Source organism: Myotis davidii, unplaced genomic scaffold, assembly GCF_000327345.1.
Source record: "Myotis davidii unplaced genomic scaffold, ASM32734v1 scaffold821, whole genome shotgun sequence".
Classification (NCBI taxonomy): Eukaryota; Metazoa; Chordata; class Mammalia; order Chiroptera; family Vespertilionidae; genus Myotis; species Myotis davidii.
The window spans coordinates 612624-629902 of record NW_006295269.1 but is presented as its reverse complement, the minus strand read 5'-3'; the positions used below and the strand labels follow the sequence as shown (position 1 = coordinate 629902).

Below are 17279 nucleotides of genomic sequence, written 5' to 3'. Positions count from 1 at the left end.
AATGCTAGTTATTAAACATTTTGTTTTTCTCTATAAAATTTGATGAAGAAAAATAAGGGTGCGCTTCCTGGAGAGAAAAGGTAGCCGCCTCGTTCCTGTTTTCCCAGTTCTCTAAGCGGAGGCTGTACCTGAAGCCCCGAGGACGAGAGCTTCAGGCCTCCGTGATGCTGAAAGCTCTCCATTCCCAATGATTTTAATTCCATGTTGGAAGCAGCTGACGAAACCCAGGGCACATGCCCAACAGACAGGACCAGCCGGTGAGAAGGGGAAAGAAACTTAGGCTGTGGCGACTTTTACCACCAGTGTGAACAACCAGCATTTTATTGCATTTGAGAATGCTATCATGTCAGTAATCAGTACTGACTACACATTTTTTTTATTGTCTGCATCCACAGACACGGAATGATGGAATTACAGTTGATGTCAAGAAATGAGTTTCTTTTATATCTTATCAAAACAAAACAAAACAGAAAGATTCCTGTTACTGGCAGCGCCCACCCTCGAAGCGGGGTGAGCACGGTCCCGCTGTGCCGCCTTCGCCCGGCGTCTGGGTGGGAGACCGTGTGAACTGCATTGGGCCCACGGATGCCTTTAGATTACAAGTCTCATTCTCAGGATAAAAAAGCAAAACCAACTCGCAAACACATCCAAAGTGTCAACAGGGTGTACCATTAACCAAAAGGTAGCAACTCTTCAAACCCTTACAACGCATGTTCTCTGCACCCTTGGAAATGGAGCTCAGCTGGAATGTGGAAAGGAGAGGAAATATTTAACTTTTTTTTTTTTCACGATAAAAAAGCTAGTGATTTACATCATTTTGAGGGTTAAGAATCCCGGGTGTTGGTTACGGCGTGATGGGATGTGGCGATGTCAGAGCTGTCCTGTCCGTGGGGCCGCTGGCGGCCCTCGGTCCCGCAGCGGAACTCGGCTGGCAGCACAGGGTCTAGGGGCCAGAGGGATGGGTCGGCATGCCTGACAGTGCATTTGCCTGATACGAGGGACTATGTCCCGAAAGTATGCTTTTCCTTGGAAAAAAAATATGTAACAAATTGTGTTTACATTTTGGCACCTTGTAAAGTTTTTTTTTTTTAATACAAAACGTTCAATAGCTTTGACACTCCTCGCCATTAATCACCACTTCACTGATAAACTTTGAAAGTGTGACCCTGCAATTTCATCATGCAAAATATTTACTGCAGCAGGAGAAAACATTGTTTAAAACATTTTTTTTCTCTTTTCAAATGTATGAACTTGTTTAAGATCACCAGGAAGGCAGTGTAGGATAGACACAATGGTTAGGAATGTATCAAAAAAACAGATTAACACACATGCCCACGCGCGCACACACACACACACACAAAACCTGTACAAAATGCTCCAATCAATGAGAAGAGGGGGGGAAAAAGTCTGTTAACTATGTTACAATTTAAAAGCAAAAGAAAAAAAGGTTAGGGAATTTCTCTCTCCCACGTGTCAGGAAATGTCATCCAATATTCTTAAAGCAAGGATAACTACATAAAATACATGTGCAGCATATTCTGCAATTCCATTACATACAGTAGTTTTTTTTCCCCAAAGCTATTTTTTAAGTATCATGAATATAAAGCAGTTGCACAAAAAGCAAAAGTGTTTTGACAAACAGGTGTATGCATTTATTCCTTTTTAGGAACAATATCTAAAAAAAGAACCGCCCTCCTCCCTCCCCAAAAAGACGAAGATTCACACAGACACGTTGGGATATATGTACAACATAATAAACCACCCCCGGGGAAGCGACCGGGACAGCCCCGGGGTACAGAACCAGAAGTGTAAAAACCAGAGCGAAGTTTGCTTGCTGTAAAGCCTGAGAATTTTTTTCAGTTGGTTCTCCTGCAAGGCTATGATACCTGCAACGACATGTAAAGTCTAATTTTTCCTTTTTACCTTTTGCTACAGTCTTTAGACTAAGCATGCAAGACATACGACTAAGTGCAACTGAGTGACTTTTTTTAAAAATTTTAATCATTCCCTAAGGTTTGAACTGAGGTATGCGTACTAACAGTTTCTCATGCTGTTATCTTTACTCATGTCTAGCTACACATGCTGAGAATGAACTAATCTACCAGATTTGTATCCTCTTTTGAATACCAAACTAACCAGCAACCACTCCGTTGAGAAGCACAGGGCGCCCTCCCCGGCCCCGCTGGCTGCTGCCCGCACCCCGAGCTGCGTGGCCAGGAAGGCTGACGGTCTCGCGTGGCCACAGGCTGCGCCGGTACAGAAAGCCAAGACGCTTCCAAGTCAACCGCCACAGGAGTTTTTGTACCAAGCTTAGAGTGGACAGGAGTGTTACTTTTTTAAAAAATGAAAAATGCTGGCGAAAGCCTAATCAGAAAAAAATAAAAAAAAAATCTTTAAACAAAATAAGGAAAGAGGATATATGCCAAGAGAAACCAAGATTACCACAGTGATCACAGCACAGTCCTTAAACCAGCGTGGCATCCAATCTCCTTCAGAAAGTGTGTTCTCGGGCTAACGCCGGACGGTGCAGCTCCACCGCGGAGCTCGTCTATCCCCGAGTTTGTGATGACTGTCCCATCGCCGGACACGCTGGCTCTCAGGGCGCCGGCGTGTGTTTTTGAGACGGGACTCCCCCACTTTGTTTACTGCTCTAATACTGTGTCCTATTTTTATCTCAGTAGCCCCATAATCTCTCTTTACAAGAATGAATTTTGGTCTTTGTAGAGATACAGCAGAGAAAAAAACCAACTAAAAAAAGTAACAACTTTGGTTCCATCATCTGCTTGGCCTTCTAAATTTATGAAGGAGCAGCCCTTCCTCAGCTTAGCAACAGCCTACAGCTCACCCATCGCCTCTAAATTCTTTCGCCTCCTTTGATCAACAATAAGAGGATATTTGGCTTCATCAGATAAAGCATAAAACAGAGAACATAATTTACCTTTGTGTAATATCTTTGGTAATTTTAGAAAAAAAGGTACAAAGAATATAAATTAAGCTCCAAAGGGCTCTCAAACTAAAAACAAGAGCTATGGTCCTCCAGGAGCAACCGAGGCCGAGGCGCGTAGCGTTCCAGGCCGCGCACCGGCGTGACCCTCCCATCCCGCGCGCCCCTCCCCAGAGGCCCGGCCGGAGGCGCCCCTTGCTCCGTGTCTCCTACGGTTAGTTCTGACACTGGGTTGGTGTGATCACGTGGCACACACACTGAGCTGCAGCAGCAAATCTGCACATGTGAAATGAACACTTTAGCGTCTGCTGAACTCGGTCTCCGTTAACTCCCACAAGTTCCATCTGAAATCTAATCTGCATTCACACAGATTGATGCCACCAAGCGGGGCTGAACTGATGTTTAAGTCCACCACCACCACCACCTTCAGCAGAGCTGCTCGGGAAGCAGCTTTCTGGCCACTTTGCAGACAAAGCGACCCGCACGGGTTTACATGGCTGGGCCCCGGGCTCCACACAGGTGAGCCTCCAACAGCCAGACGTCAGTCTCCAGATGGGATGTGCGGGGTGCTCTGTTTCCTGGCGCTGCTGAGGCGCTGTGGCGTTCCCCGAGGACGAAGGCAGCTGCAAAATCAACGCGGCGGGTCTGAGCCAGCCCTTCCCGCTCCTGCATGTTTGTGGCGGACCCTGCACTGCTCCCGAGCCCACGCTTTTCTGTCATCCATTCTCTTCGCAGGCCCCCGCCGCGCAAGGACCTGCACATGTAGCGTGCAGCATTTGGGACCTTTTTGAAAAAGACCAAAACGGAATGTTTTCTGACTTCAGAGAAAACATGGTGATGTCTGAAGAAAAATGGAATGAGTGACAGAAAACTACCAACAAGAAATGACATTCAGCTTTGTATAATAAAAACACCTGTAACATTCATCACAAGGTACAGAGAACTTGAAGCCTCCAGGAGGCCGTGGGCCCAGCGGAGGCCTGAGGTCAGAACTTAAAAAGGTAGAGGAGAAGCAATAAGAAGAAAAAGCAATACATTAAAAAGTCTGGGATCATTATTTTTAACCCCCTCCCCCCAATAAGCACACAAAGGCCTTCCCCATCCCAACTGGAAGCAAAAAAACCCAAACCAACAAAACCCCGCGCTGGAGTAAAGGCAGTGATAATCAACATGCAGTGCTGTGCAAGCAGGCCGCCCGCGGACTGGACCGTCGCTCCGGGAGAGGCGTGGCTGCAGCGCAGGGGCACATGCTCAGCTGGGTGTCCTCAGGGTCCAACGTCGGCAGGACTGCAGTTCAAAGTCTGCTGCTAAAAGCGAATCAGTTTAGCAAATTTACAACAGGTGTTGACTGTTAAGAGAGGAAAATCCCAAGTACCAAACAAGTCCATCCAATGCACAGAGTACAAATTCCTTTTTTCAACAAAAAGTAGAAAAATCAAAAATATTCCCAAATGGGGTTCTGGATGGCACTGAGTTACACCTTTCAGAGTTTTGTCAAAATGCAGTGTGACTCCTCCAGACTGTACAGCAAATGGAGAACAATGTCACTGCTCATTTTTGACATGTTTTGTTTTTTTCCAATCTTCATTTTTGGGGTCGGCCTACCCAGACGTTCATTCCATGTCCTCATTTACTGCTTCGTCTTCATAATCTCTGTCCTGGTCAAAATCTGGACTGTGGTTGGCTGTGGTCACTAAGGACAGAGGCCCTTCGGCTTCCTCCGGGTCCAGGGGCTCCTCCTTGACGTGCACAGGATGCCTGGAAGCAAGGACAGGGTCACTGAGAGAACTGCCCGCCCAGTGCAATTTAGCCGTTTTGCGCAACACAAAAGCGCATCTAGGACCACACTGTCCAACACAGCGGCGCTAGCCACACTGGCTATTTAAATGAAAATTAATGCAACTTAAAATTCAGTGTCTTGCCCTAATCGGTTTGGCTCAGTGAATAGAGCGTCGGCCTGCGGACTCAAGGGTCCCAGGTTGGATTCCGGTCAAGGGCATGTACCTTGGTTGCAGGCACATCCCCAGTAGAGAGTGTGCAGGAAGCAGCTGATCCATGTTTCTCTCTCATCGATGTTTCTGGCTCTCTATCCCTCTCCCTACCTCTCTGTGAAAAATCAATAAAATATATCAAAAAAAAATAGCAATGAAAAAAAAATTCAGTGTCTCCACTGCACTGGCCACATTTCAAATGCTCAAGGCCAGGTGTAGGCAAGGCCACTGGACGGGGCAGCCCAGAGCAGGCATCCTGGCCACAGAGGGTGCTCCCGCCCTGGCAGCTGGAGTGTGGCGGTCTCTGGGCTGAGCAGCCATCCTCCCAGGGGCCTCAGGCATGGGCACCCCATTCCCTGAGGGTTTATGAGAAAGGAGCTGTGACTCAGCGGGTCTGGGGGGTCTGAGACTGCATGTGCATATGCTCCCTGGTGATGCTGCTGGTCGGAGGACCGCACTGAGCACAGGAAACGGGCGCCCTTGTGGCGTCCTGGGTGATGACTACAAATCACGTCACCACGCGAACTAGGAATCTGTGGGGCAGCGGTGGCTGGCGGCCACGAGCGGAGGCTGTGCTGCTTGCTCGTTAGCATGCGGACCCCGCGAGAGAACTCTCCCGAGAACGACCCAAGTGAAGTCCTATCATTAATCAACTTCAAGCAAACACAGCAAAGAGACACCATGATACATGCTTGAAACTCCAAATTAATGCATATTTTTACAAACTGTCAATAAGGCAAGAAAAGCCCTGCCAGGGAACACAAACGAAGAGGAAAATGCTCCCTCAACACAACAAGATGATAAGAAAGCAGAGCCCCGATCAGAATAGTAAGGCTGTCAGCTGTAAACAGGACCCCACAGGCGGCCACGGGGGCAGCGCGAGGGCCTGGAGGAGGCCACCGCCGCCTCATTAGGGACTGAGCGACTCAGCTGGAGGGGCCCACAGGGGTGGCAGGGCATCACTCTGATAAAAACTGAGAAATGTTCGTAAATCATATTTACAGCCAGGCCTTTGCAAATACAAATTACTTTGTGTTACAGGGCTTTGATATGTAAAAGAACCATTCTGCTGAGCTTAAGGCCCTTCCTGGGACAGCTGCAGAAGGGAGGATGTTGTAACTGATATTATCAGTTATTATTCGTGATAAGAGGTGTTCCTGTGGACGGAGGGCTGGCTTCCTGGGTAATTGATGCTGTGCCCAAACCCGAAGGCCACCTGAGCCACTGACAACAAACAGGAGTGCTGTGTGCTGCCCCTGACCCTGCGAACCTTCAGAAAACCCAGATTCCGAACCGAGAGTGGAGGGGGCGGGGGCGGGATGAAGCGTGTTCCTAGATCGTGCCGTATTCTTAAAAACTACTTGCAAAATAAACTGTAGCTAAGCTGTGCAATAACACGCTTCACTAGTTGTGGTCCCATCTACTTTCAGTTGTCTGATGGTCCTATTTGTCTGTGCTTCTACAGTGAGACCTGGACTGGCTACATAGCTGGCAGAGCCCTCTGTAAAGTCCAACTGTGGTTCAAAACTTAGTAGGAATTTCAGGCTGGAAGCAGTCCTGAGCATGGACCCTTCCTGCCCACTGCACCCCATGCGGACATGCCTGGACCACCGGCCCTGGCAGGATCCCTTGCACTCTTCTGGGAAGGATTAGGTAGGTGTACTGATTATTATTCCTTTAAAAAAAAAAAGGCACCCGTACTCCTAATTAGGGGAGGTGTTTGGTTTTTGCCTATCCTCTCCATTTGGGGTCATATTTCTGTATCCTGTGAATACAGCGGGAAGACCATCGTGTGTGTTGTTGGCTCTACAGTGACACTCTTCATGGCCCTGCGAGATGCCGTTCACACGGGACCTGGAGCCTCACTACTCTGACTGTCCCCTCCTGCTCTCTGTAGAATACAGTGGCGACTTCTATCCGTGAATCCTTCTCCCTCTGGTGACTGACCTCTTTAGGATAATTTTCTAAGAAGGACACTGTTAGGGCAAAGGCCAACACCATTACGGTTCTTACGATTTCTTGTGATAATCACTTCCAAAGGGACTGTATCAATTTAGACTCAACCTCATCAGCACCAATATTACTTTAAAATTTTTTTTGTCATATTTATTAAAACTTTTTAGGTTTACAAATCTGAATTTGATGATGTTGAGATGATACAAGACTATGGACTGGAGGGGGTGGGAGGACCTAGAAGAAATCCAACAGTCATCAGGAAGTTCTTGCTTTATAGTTTTAGACTGACAAATATTTTGCTGGGCAAAATGAAATAAATAAAAATCATCAGCCTGCCGACACAGTTCACGTTAGGGAGTATTCCCCCTCCCCTAAATGTGCAGCCAAATCTCAGTGAGCGTATTAGCATCCCAAAGACACAGGTAAAGACCCTATCATGCACGCCTACGGGCTCAATCCCAGTGCCCCGTGCAGGCCGGTCCCCACCAACGTGAACTGATGAGACTTGCTGTGTGACAACCAGACCACACACCAGCGTGACACCAGCTTCCGGCCGCAGATGCCGAGAGCAAGCGCAGCAGCACAGGCCCGCGGAGCTCAGACCACGGACGAGCGGGGCCTTCCGTGCCAGATGCGCTTCGGGTGAGACACAGGTTTCACTCACCCACATGTCTCCAGAACGGGAGCTGCAGGCCTCGCCTCTTCTCTTGCAGACCCGCCCCACTTTCTCTCCAACTCCTACTTCCCAAAGGGCTACCAGCGAAGGACTAAAACCACACATTTCCGCTCTCACGTCCGAGTAATTCCTTTGTTTAGCCACACTGGGAACAGCGCTTTTAACTGAAGCTGGCTGGTGTTTAACGGCATTGTGATCCCAGGGTGTGTGCAGAGCTTGCAGTATTTTGCTTTGTAACTCCTTTAGCTCCTATCAGGATAAAAGTATAATGCCCCAAAGCCATAATTATGCGTCTACTTTCTAGGGTTTCAAAAGAGAAACAAAATGTAATGGTATTTGAGTATCACAGAAACAGTAAGAATGCCCAGTTCTGTTTCAACACCAGACGTTAGCTGGGCTACGGCACTAACAAGGTCCTTTAAGCCTTGCTGTAAAGTTTACAGCTTGATTTATTCCAATAGACTGCAACAGTTAAGAAACAATTTGCATCATAGCAGGGTAATGCACATTGGAAAGAATGGAAACTATGCCATTACAGAACCGGCTTAATGGAAATATGGGGTCAAAAAGAGTAACAGTCTATGACACTGATAGCAGGCACAGGGAATATGCTATTGACATATGATTATATTTAGCAAACAGTGTGAACCTGTGAGATTTGAGCAAAAAATCATATGCATTTTAATGTCTTTATGTAGGGTTTCTTTTTTAAAAAAAAAAAAAATTTGAAACCTTTATTTTGTTAAAAATTATGCTGACTGCTGTAAAACATGGTTTCTGGTAATACTGGGTTAATTCTAAGTTGTTAAACAAATTAACTTTATAATGACTTTATCTTGTACAGCAAAAGTCACATTACTCTAAAATGTTGCCAGAGGTTTTTATCGAAATTTCTTTATTTTTTCCTTTTTAAGTGATCCTTCAAACTAAATAATAGAAATATACATCAACTAAACCTTGGAATCCATAGGATTATGAGACATAGTATCCTTTCATTCAATAATCAGATATTTTTGCTCTAATGAGTATTTCTTGAAGTATAGCAATTTACATTTGCTCTGAACTTCCTTAATATCCGAATAAATACTCCTGTCATGACAACGATTTAAAGATGAAAACGTGTGATACAATAGAAACCCCAGACTGCGTTAGAAAGCATGATCTATGGGAACATCGCTCGGAATACTGGTGAGAAAAGGCTAAGGACTATTCCTATAAACTAAAAGTCATTTCCAGCATTAAAAATCCTTTTCAGATCACTTTGGGCTTAAACCAAATGCTAAATAATCAAATTGCAGATCCCCCCACTAACCCAATACCTACCCTGGCAGACAGCATTTTTTCTGTCATTAGCTGCCAATTCATTCTGTTGCTAATTGCTACAGATCATATATTCCATTCCTACTGCTCAGACAATCTTCAAAGAAGATGTTAATCAGTAATTCAGAAAGTCTGTGTAGTCAAGCAGCTTCTTCTGGGGGCTGACAGTGGGCACACCCTGAGCTAGTTTATTCTGTGAGGTGGGCGTCGGTTTGCAGCCACTTGCTAAAGGCAGCCTCATTCTATGACCCCCACCCCACCCAGTCATTTGGGGGAGTGTGGTTTCTCTTCTTTTTGACCTTTTCCCCGAGAAATTGTCAGGTCCACCTGTTCCCTCCCCTGGCCCCCCACCGGGCCGAAGCCTTGGCCGGGTCTGCCTGCTCCTGGGCCATTCACATTCAGCACGGCCAGCCACTGCCCTCACTTCACTCAGTCACGTGTGTGCTCATTATACTGCCGTCTGCTGCTAGAACGCTCCTATTAATTTTCCTTCTGATTTTAACCGCAACCTATCAATCATGCTGCCTTTCATTTGTGCCATCATTGCTGCCTGGGAATAGCGCTCCGGCACTGTGTTCACAGTGAAGTTCATCCCACCAGCAGGCAGACAGCATCCCTTTCTCCCTGGCAGGTGCAGCGTCCCCGAGACCTGAACACACCAAACTGCTGCACAGTGTGCACATTGACTTCAGGGGACAAAGTAGGGTGGGAGGCAGAGGGTGGAAATAATGGCCCGGGATGCCAGGCAGAGGGCAGGAAAGCAACCTGACACCCACTCAATTGCTGTGCACACCTGTAGTGCTGCACGAAGCCGGCCCTTTCCATGGGAAAGTTAGAAAATGCTGCTAAGCAAGCTAAATGTTTCCAGAAGCACTGGGTTCTGGGAAATAAAAAATTATAGAAAAGGTGTAAAAAGTGGCCACAGAAAGGCTTGTGTGCACACAGGACAGGGGGACGGGAGTCTGGCAGACGTCTCAGGGACGATACTCACACGGCTGGCACGGGGGACCTGCCGGGGCTGCTGTCGCTCTCGGTGCTGTTGGCGTGCTCCACCGCCCCGTTCAGCTCTTCCCGCACGGCGCTGGCCAGGCCGCCCAGAGTGGGGTTCCCCATGGAGGCGGCAGTGTACAGAGGTATGCTATTCTCAGCCATGGACGCCTGTCATCAACCGAGAGAACAGTTAGGATGCAGGATGCACAGAGAGGGGACCTACTCATGAAGGGTGCAGGCAAGCATCTTCAGCTTAAGCTCCTTGTAGTGTGGTTGGCAAATTTACGTTTCTAGTGACAAGCATTTTGCTTTAAAAGTAAGATTTGTGACACACGTCCCAAGCTTAGTTTCAAAGCGCTCCCTGGGGGATCAGACGCCCACAGGGAGGGGAGACTCCATCAGCCCTGCTGAGCAGAGTCACATGGTCCAGACAAGGCCATCTAATATGAGGTTTGTGTCTGATGCCTTTTTTCAAGAGCAACTGAATATTTCCAGATCACAGGGAAATGTAATGGAATTTTCATTTCTTTATCCACTTTGATGACTCCAGTATTGGATATTAGAGATTTGATCACATTATTCTGGCTGCACAGCTCAAACTTATGAGAACTTCCATAAACATTACTTCGTAGATCCTATAGAGGAGGAAGAGATTATAGAATTGGAATCAATTTTTATCTTCCCCCATCATTTCTGTTTTAATGGTTTTTTTTTTTAATTTGTTTAGTGTAGTTTGAGAAACTGGTTGAAGGTAACACCCACAAATCTTTCACTCTCAGACCAACTAATCGCCTAGAATGTTAGGACAAAATAAATAGATAGATAGATAGATAGACAGACAGACAGATAAATCTCTGCAAAAAGGAAGCTCTAAATTGTATTTCTTTTGGGAACTTAAGTAGATCTATATTGAAGGTGACAGTCAGTCCAAATGAGTGTCAGCAAAAAAGTATGGAAATGAAAAAACAATCCTGAACTTATTGTGGAACACTGTTCACTTGAAAGCTCTGCTGGGACTATCATCTGAGTCTCTTTTCCCTGGAAATACCCCCAGATCGGCTCTCACTGGGTCATTTCATTAGACAGTTGCAACATGGTCAAAGTGGGGCCATCTCTAGCTTGTATTTTAGCAGCTTCTCGAGTCAAAAGCTGAGAAATAAAATAGAAATGTTTATGAGAATGCGCTCTTGGGGATGAGTAGGTCACCCAGTTGACAGGGCAATCAACTTGGGGTCCTTTCTCCTTGGCTCTCAACATGTCCTAGCTGCGGCCATTCCGACTAGGACTGGATCACAACACGGGGGCAGAGGCCCGACAGTCACAGTGGCGAAAGGCATCCAGAAGGCAAGCACTTACACTGACGCTCAAACAAGGAAGATGTAGTAAGTGAAGAGAACCAGCTTGTCCCCTTACAGAACGACCTGCTGGCTGCACAGGGACCTGGTGCCTGCTGCACAGCAGGGCTGCTGGGACATTCTTTGTTGAGTGAATGATCAAAGCAACCCCCCCTCCCCCCACCCCCCCTCAACAAGGTTAGAAAACTGCTTATGCCTAAACAAGTGGTTCCTCTGGTAGCTGATGTCACCTCACCAACAGCTGGATGACCATTTGTACGATGGACTTAATTACATGAATGGTCCAGTGCATAGTATGTGGTTTATACCAAAGTGGCACCTCTGCCCACAACACGACGGTGCTTCAGGCATCCTGAGGAAGCCCGAAGAGCCATCGCTCCTGGGGTGTGAGCGCCCTGGGATCCTCGGGGAAAGGCGTCTATAAATATGGAGCTTTACGGTTACCCTTAGTTACTTCCCTTTTTCAAAGCATAATGCAATCTGTCCCAAGTCCAATGTTATATTTCTGTAGTGGATCCTGCTGTCCTATTTTATATACCGTACAGCACGCATGTCACACAGTGATCTTTGTCAGATGCTGCTCCGCTACGATTTCCACTTGTCTTGGAAACGGACACGGGTGATAATGGGAAGGCAGGCCTGCTGTGGGTCTGTATTGAATTTGCACAGCAGAGTTTCCTGATGACCATGGTCCGCACAGAGCGAGGAGAGGGCACCGATGACCCACTCACTTCCTCGTGGGGTCAGGGTCCTGGGAATGGCAGCAGCACTGGGGCCTTGGAGAGAACAGGAGGGGCAGAGGGTGCGGAAAACAAGTGTTTGGAGAGAGGCGTGGGGGGCTCTGGAGCCACAGAGCATGCTGACTGAATCAGTCACAGTTAGGGAGCCCAGAGGACGGAGGTTCGCTGCTTTTTCCCCCCTTTCCGCCTCATGAATGTAAAATGTGCTTGTAATCTTAATACTTTTCCAGATAGAGCAGAGCAGTCTTTAAATGCACAGTTCACAAGACTCCAGGGAAAATAAGCGCTAATGAGTGGTATTTACAGTGGCGGCATCTACGCGTGCTTTCATTTGCTTTTCTAAAGTTACTGTGTAAACTACAAGTAATTAAAAGAAATGCAGAGAGTAGTTCCTCCTGGTGGATTTGGTTCAGGCTAAGAATAAATAAATATAATTACTGAAAAGCTAAGTTCAGTGAATTTGCCTCCGCACGGAAACTGTGTAAAAGGCGTGTCATCCATTCTGGGAGCCTGAGCCTCTGCCAGGTGACCTGGGGAGTCACTGTGGGATGCGGAGCAGGTGCTCAATAAACACAGGTTAACGAGCCATGAAGCCAGGTTCCCAACATCGTCTCCTCTGTAACCAGCCCTTTCCCATAGTGCCAAGTGTCTCAACCAGAGGGTCATTATCATCCCGTAAGGAACTTTTTAAAAACTTTTGCTTCTGAATTTGTGCCGCCTTCACATGAAGCATGAATATCTGTTTATGTGCGAAGGCCTTGGAGGGGCACAAGACACTAACAGCAAAGAGCCCATTTTAGGATGATATAGGCCCATCCAGAACGCATGCTGAAAAGGTCTTCTGTGGTCTGCAGCTCCAGCTATAGGATATGTCATGTAGAAGCTATCAAGGCTGCCTGGATCTGTGTTCCAGAACCACCTAGGTGGGTCAAGTTCCATCAGGACCCCTGGCCATAGGGACAGCCGACCTGGGAACTGCTGAGGGGCTTGGGTCCCTCCCAGGCATGTGCCTGAGGGGCCCTGCAGTCCTCCTCGGCTTACAAAATGACCACTGCCTGGGAACTGAGGAGCACGGACGCAGAGGTGTGCAAGGTGTGAGCGCTGCCCTGGGAACTCCTGTTTGCTGGTGATCTCCCTCCTGCTCAGCCGGCCTCACCCCAGCACAGCGCGCTCAGGGCCGCATCTGCCAGAGGAAAGGCACCCTGTGCCGCGGCGGCCCGGCAATCTGCCGGACGTGGGGTTTCTGCAGCACCCCCGTCACTTACACGCCACAACTTCCTATCACCCAGCGACCCACACCGGACCCCCGCGGCCCCGCCCATAGCAGAGGAAAGATGCCGAAACAGACTTGAAAAGGAGAAATGAAAAGCCCTGCTTTCTCTGTGGAGCCGGAACAATAGGAGGCACGTGACGGCGGCCTATCGCCAGCACATTAATAGCTGTGCTGCAGTAATTACACTTGTGGTATTTTTGCCTCAAGTGAAATTCTGAAATAAGAGGATGGAAATTATGATACCGCTGATAAATATTAATAAGTGAACTTTTAATTTTTTTGCCACAATATTCAAAATGCTAAGCATCCTGCTAACGCTGAAGCAGCCGATGTGTTTGCCTCCAGGGAGGACGATGCTTTGTGCACTTAAGAAAAAAGTTTAACGGAATTAAAATTTAATATCTAATTAGAGGGAGGCTAATATATTGTGAGATGAGCGGGGAGGCACTGCCCGCGCGCACGCTCCGGACGACCATCGATCTTACCTGCAAAGCCGCGCTGAGAGGCGTGCAGTAGGCGTGGCTGCTCTGCATGTTTTTAATGAGGGAAGGGTTACTGCACAAGAGAAAGAAAACTCAAGTTAAATGCAATCACCCCCGAGTTCCTAGCTACGTTTTGTTCAAGCTTTCTGGCATCCTTCCAAATCAGAAACATCCCCGCTATCAAACCAGAGGGGCCTTGCTCCATATCTCCTGGCTGTACAGGGTTTGTCTGTGAACTCCTCTGGGAAAACAGCTTTTGCTTTTCAAGGAAACTGGGCGTAAAACTGCAGCTTAAGTAATGGGCACTCCCTCCACTGATGAATTTTTGTGCCACAAAATACTGGCCTCCGTCAGTTTGTAAAGCGGCCACTCTGACAGAGAGCAGAGTCCTGGGCCTCGGCTATGGGCCGGACTCGACTCCTGCTGCGTCTCTCTCCAGGACCTGAGCTGCGGAGGACACGGGGAAGGGCCCGCGGCTCCCTGGCAGCCTCTGAGGCCGGTTCCTGGAGGAGACGGGAAGGCTGTATTGGGGGAGGGCCGCTGCCCGCAGGCTGAGGGTGCTCTTACACAGCCAAGTCTGGGAGGCAGGAGGCTGTTTAGTGCTGGTCCAGTAACTGAAGACAAGAAACAAGATTTCCTAAGGAAATCTCTAACCTGGTAGAGTAAAAATATTAAATCATCACAGAGGAGATACTGGGGGAAGGAGTGGCTCCGGTCAGAAGTACCTCCACTTATCGGGCCAGTAGAGGAAGGATACGCACTGACATCCATTTCTTCCCTAAGCTTGGAGCACTTTAATCAAACACTCCCTACATTATATTATTATTCTGAGTAAGCAAAAACAAGAAGAAATTTACCCAAGTACAAGTTTAACTCTAAATAAAGCTTTCTTCTTACTTGGGGGGATTACGAGTCACACAGAAGTATTTAGTGACAGGGCCCCTGTTAGCTGCCGAATCAAAAGGTGACCAGTATTTGCATTAAAGACATCAAAAAAGCATTGCTCAAGGCACTGGTGTTCCAAGGAGAACCGAGGGAACGTGCAGGTCACACGGTTCAGCTCCTGGAGCAGGCGGTGGCACTGCCACCCGGTGAGATGCGAAACTACATGGGATGAGTCCACCATGCAAAGCCAAAGCAACAGCAGAAAACAAAAAACAAAAGCAAGTTAAAGGCTCTTACTGTGCGACAAGCTCGTCAAAGTTTTCATCGGGGCAGTATTTGCGAGGACGGCCTCGTTGAATATGGCGGCCACGTTTAAACTCTTCATCATCAACTGTCCAAAAGGACCCACACTCATCCTCTACTCTGATAAAGCACTTATGCAGTGAGAGGTTGGTGCGAATGGCACCCTGGGGGAGGAGCAGCAGCAAAGGAGATGAAGGGGCAACAAAAGGAGACGGGTTGGGGGCAGAACAGACATCCAATACAGGGAACAGGAAAAAGAAAATAAAATGCAATAAGCATAAGCAAATGGTTTGTGAGGGTTAATATGCATTGCCACCTAAAAGCTACTAGCATGTGATGCAACAAAGACTGGCAAGCAGGGCGGGGACTGGTGGGTACACGACAGGAGGGATGGAATGCTTTTTTGCTTCCCTTAACTGAGACAACGTGAAACCAGTTCTTGGGTCTAACACCGTCTAGCAGCCAAAGCCTCTACGTTACACTTGTTAGCACAATCCAAGCTGGGCTGAGAAGTTTAAACGTGGTGGACGTACCCACTGATCTTTTGTGGCCTTCGTTTTTGGAACTCTACTTCATCCACTGTCCATACCGCCCCTTTAACGTTCTCTACTCGCACAAAACACTTGTGGAGACTAAGATTATGACGCACTGCATTCTGCAGCAAGTATAAAAGAGAGAACATTTACATTTTCTATGAGAAAAGACTCCAAAAACAGCAGTAAATTCAGCCTAACAGTCCCCATTTGTAAAACCATCCCCAAGAGCTGTAGTTACCACCCCCGTGGACAACCTTCTGTGGTCCAGAGTGCCGTTTCCAAAAGCAAAGATCAAAAACCAAAACCATCAGTTAATTGTACTGTGGCATTTTAGTCTAGTCTCAGATCACAGTGATCCAGAAGGAAAAAAAATTAATATGCATATAAGCCCAAAGTAGATTTCACAGTAAAAATCTGAAAATACTGTTCATGTGACTTCAAAATAAGGAAGTATGAGCAGCATACAACTGTCCCTTTAAACTCACTGACCTCCCATGAAAGGGCAGCTTGTTTCTATTTTTTAAACCAGGAAAGGTGAAGACGCAATTATTATTATTCAATACATTTTGTTCTTGTTGTTCGTTCAAGTTTTGTCTTTAAAATCATCTATGGGTTTCTCCGATTAATTAGGAAGAAGTCTAAATTGGATTTCACCATTGAGAGTGTCCCTCCTGGGGCTGACAGGAGCGGGGTCAGGGGTGAAAGAACCCCCGAAGGATCAGCATCCATCATCAAGGTATGCCTTACCTTCCGGAATCTACACAGAAGTTGGCCCTTACTATGGGCAAGCACCTTAACTGAGGAAGATGCCAAAGGAATATGAGTAGAATCATTCTCAATGGGAAATGACGATATTCCAACATGGACGTTTCTACAGACACGCTTCTCTCTTATGGCTAAAACCAGTCACTGCTGCCCGCCCTCAGTGGAGAGCCTTGGCAACTATAGAACTCTATCCGAGAGGAGGGTCCCAGCAAGGGGCGGAGAGCTCTCAGCATCTCTCCCTTGAACGTCAGGGAAACCCACAGCCTTTTGGTGCAGCGAAATGTGGCCTCATTTCTCTAGTCCTCCTGTTGCACTTACTGATCTAGACACAGAGTTAGACATGAGGACATTACGAAGAGACCATGTCATTTACTCAAAACCTTCTTCTTATAGAAAATATGTAGGTGACACATGGGCGTGAGAAGCTGATGCATGCATCAGGCCTCATGTACATTGCGCACAGCCCTTAACTCCAATACCACGGCTGCGGCTCAAACACTGTGCCCCTCCGCTTCTACTACCTGCAACGTCCCTCTCTAAAGTGCCCTACAAATGATAAATCTTAATAATCACCACGGGTGACTCTGAGGAGTCAAATGAGATAATGATGGATTTTTTCTTTTCTGATATGGAATGTTTAGAGGATAATGAGGCTAGTTTTATTACACAGCCTGATGAACTTGCTCACAAGGAGCGTCCACAGGACAAATTCTCGAGAAGCCTTGGAGAATGTCAGTGTAATGGGGGCAGGTGCACGCACCCAGCTGATTGCAAAAGGAACCCTGGTTCAGGGAGAGGTCTGAGAGTCTTGCATCAAAAAAAAAACCAAAAAAAAACAAAAACCAAAAACACATAACGAAACAAAAACCTCTGAAAAATCTTTGACATGTTATAACTGTACTTGGTAAGACAACTTTTTTTGCATATACATTGTAGTCTGGTCTCTAAATAAACATATTTTTCAAGGATGCTAAGCATCTACTGTTATCACCTAGAACAACACTGAGGAAGTCGAAATAAATAAATGAATCCACATTTCCTTAAAAAACAAACCAGACAGAGC

The 17279-nt window shown here is 47.1% G+C and overlaps 1 protein-coding gene across 6 annotated transcripts in view; it reads right to left on the bottom strand.

Annotated features, from left to right (window-relative positions):
- Positions 1 to 288: 288 nt before the first annotated feature.
- The window catches only part of FOXP1 (forkhead box P1), a 232732-nt gene continuing 215741 nt past the window's right edge, over positions 289 to 17279 (bottom strand). For 3 of the 6 annotated variants that reach the window (XM_006769933.2, XM_006769932.2, XM_015567941.1), the window contains 4 exons: positions 15449 to 15570; positions 13731 to 13800; positions 9879 to 10045; positions 289 to 4702 (listed from right to left, as the gene is read on the bottom strand). In XM_006769933.2, coding sequence (XP_006769996.1) covers positions 4558 to 4702; positions 9879 to 10045; positions 13731 to 13800; positions 15449 to 15570 — 504 coding nt within the window. In that variant the 3' untranslated portion in view covers positions 289 to 4557. Of the gene's footprint in view, positions 4703 to 9878; positions 10046 to 13730; positions 13801 to 14909; positions 15080 to 15448; positions 15571 to 17279 lie in introns of all 6 variants that reach the window. The other 3 variants (XM_015567944.1, XM_015567943.1, XM_015567942.1) reach the window with 3 other exon arrangements.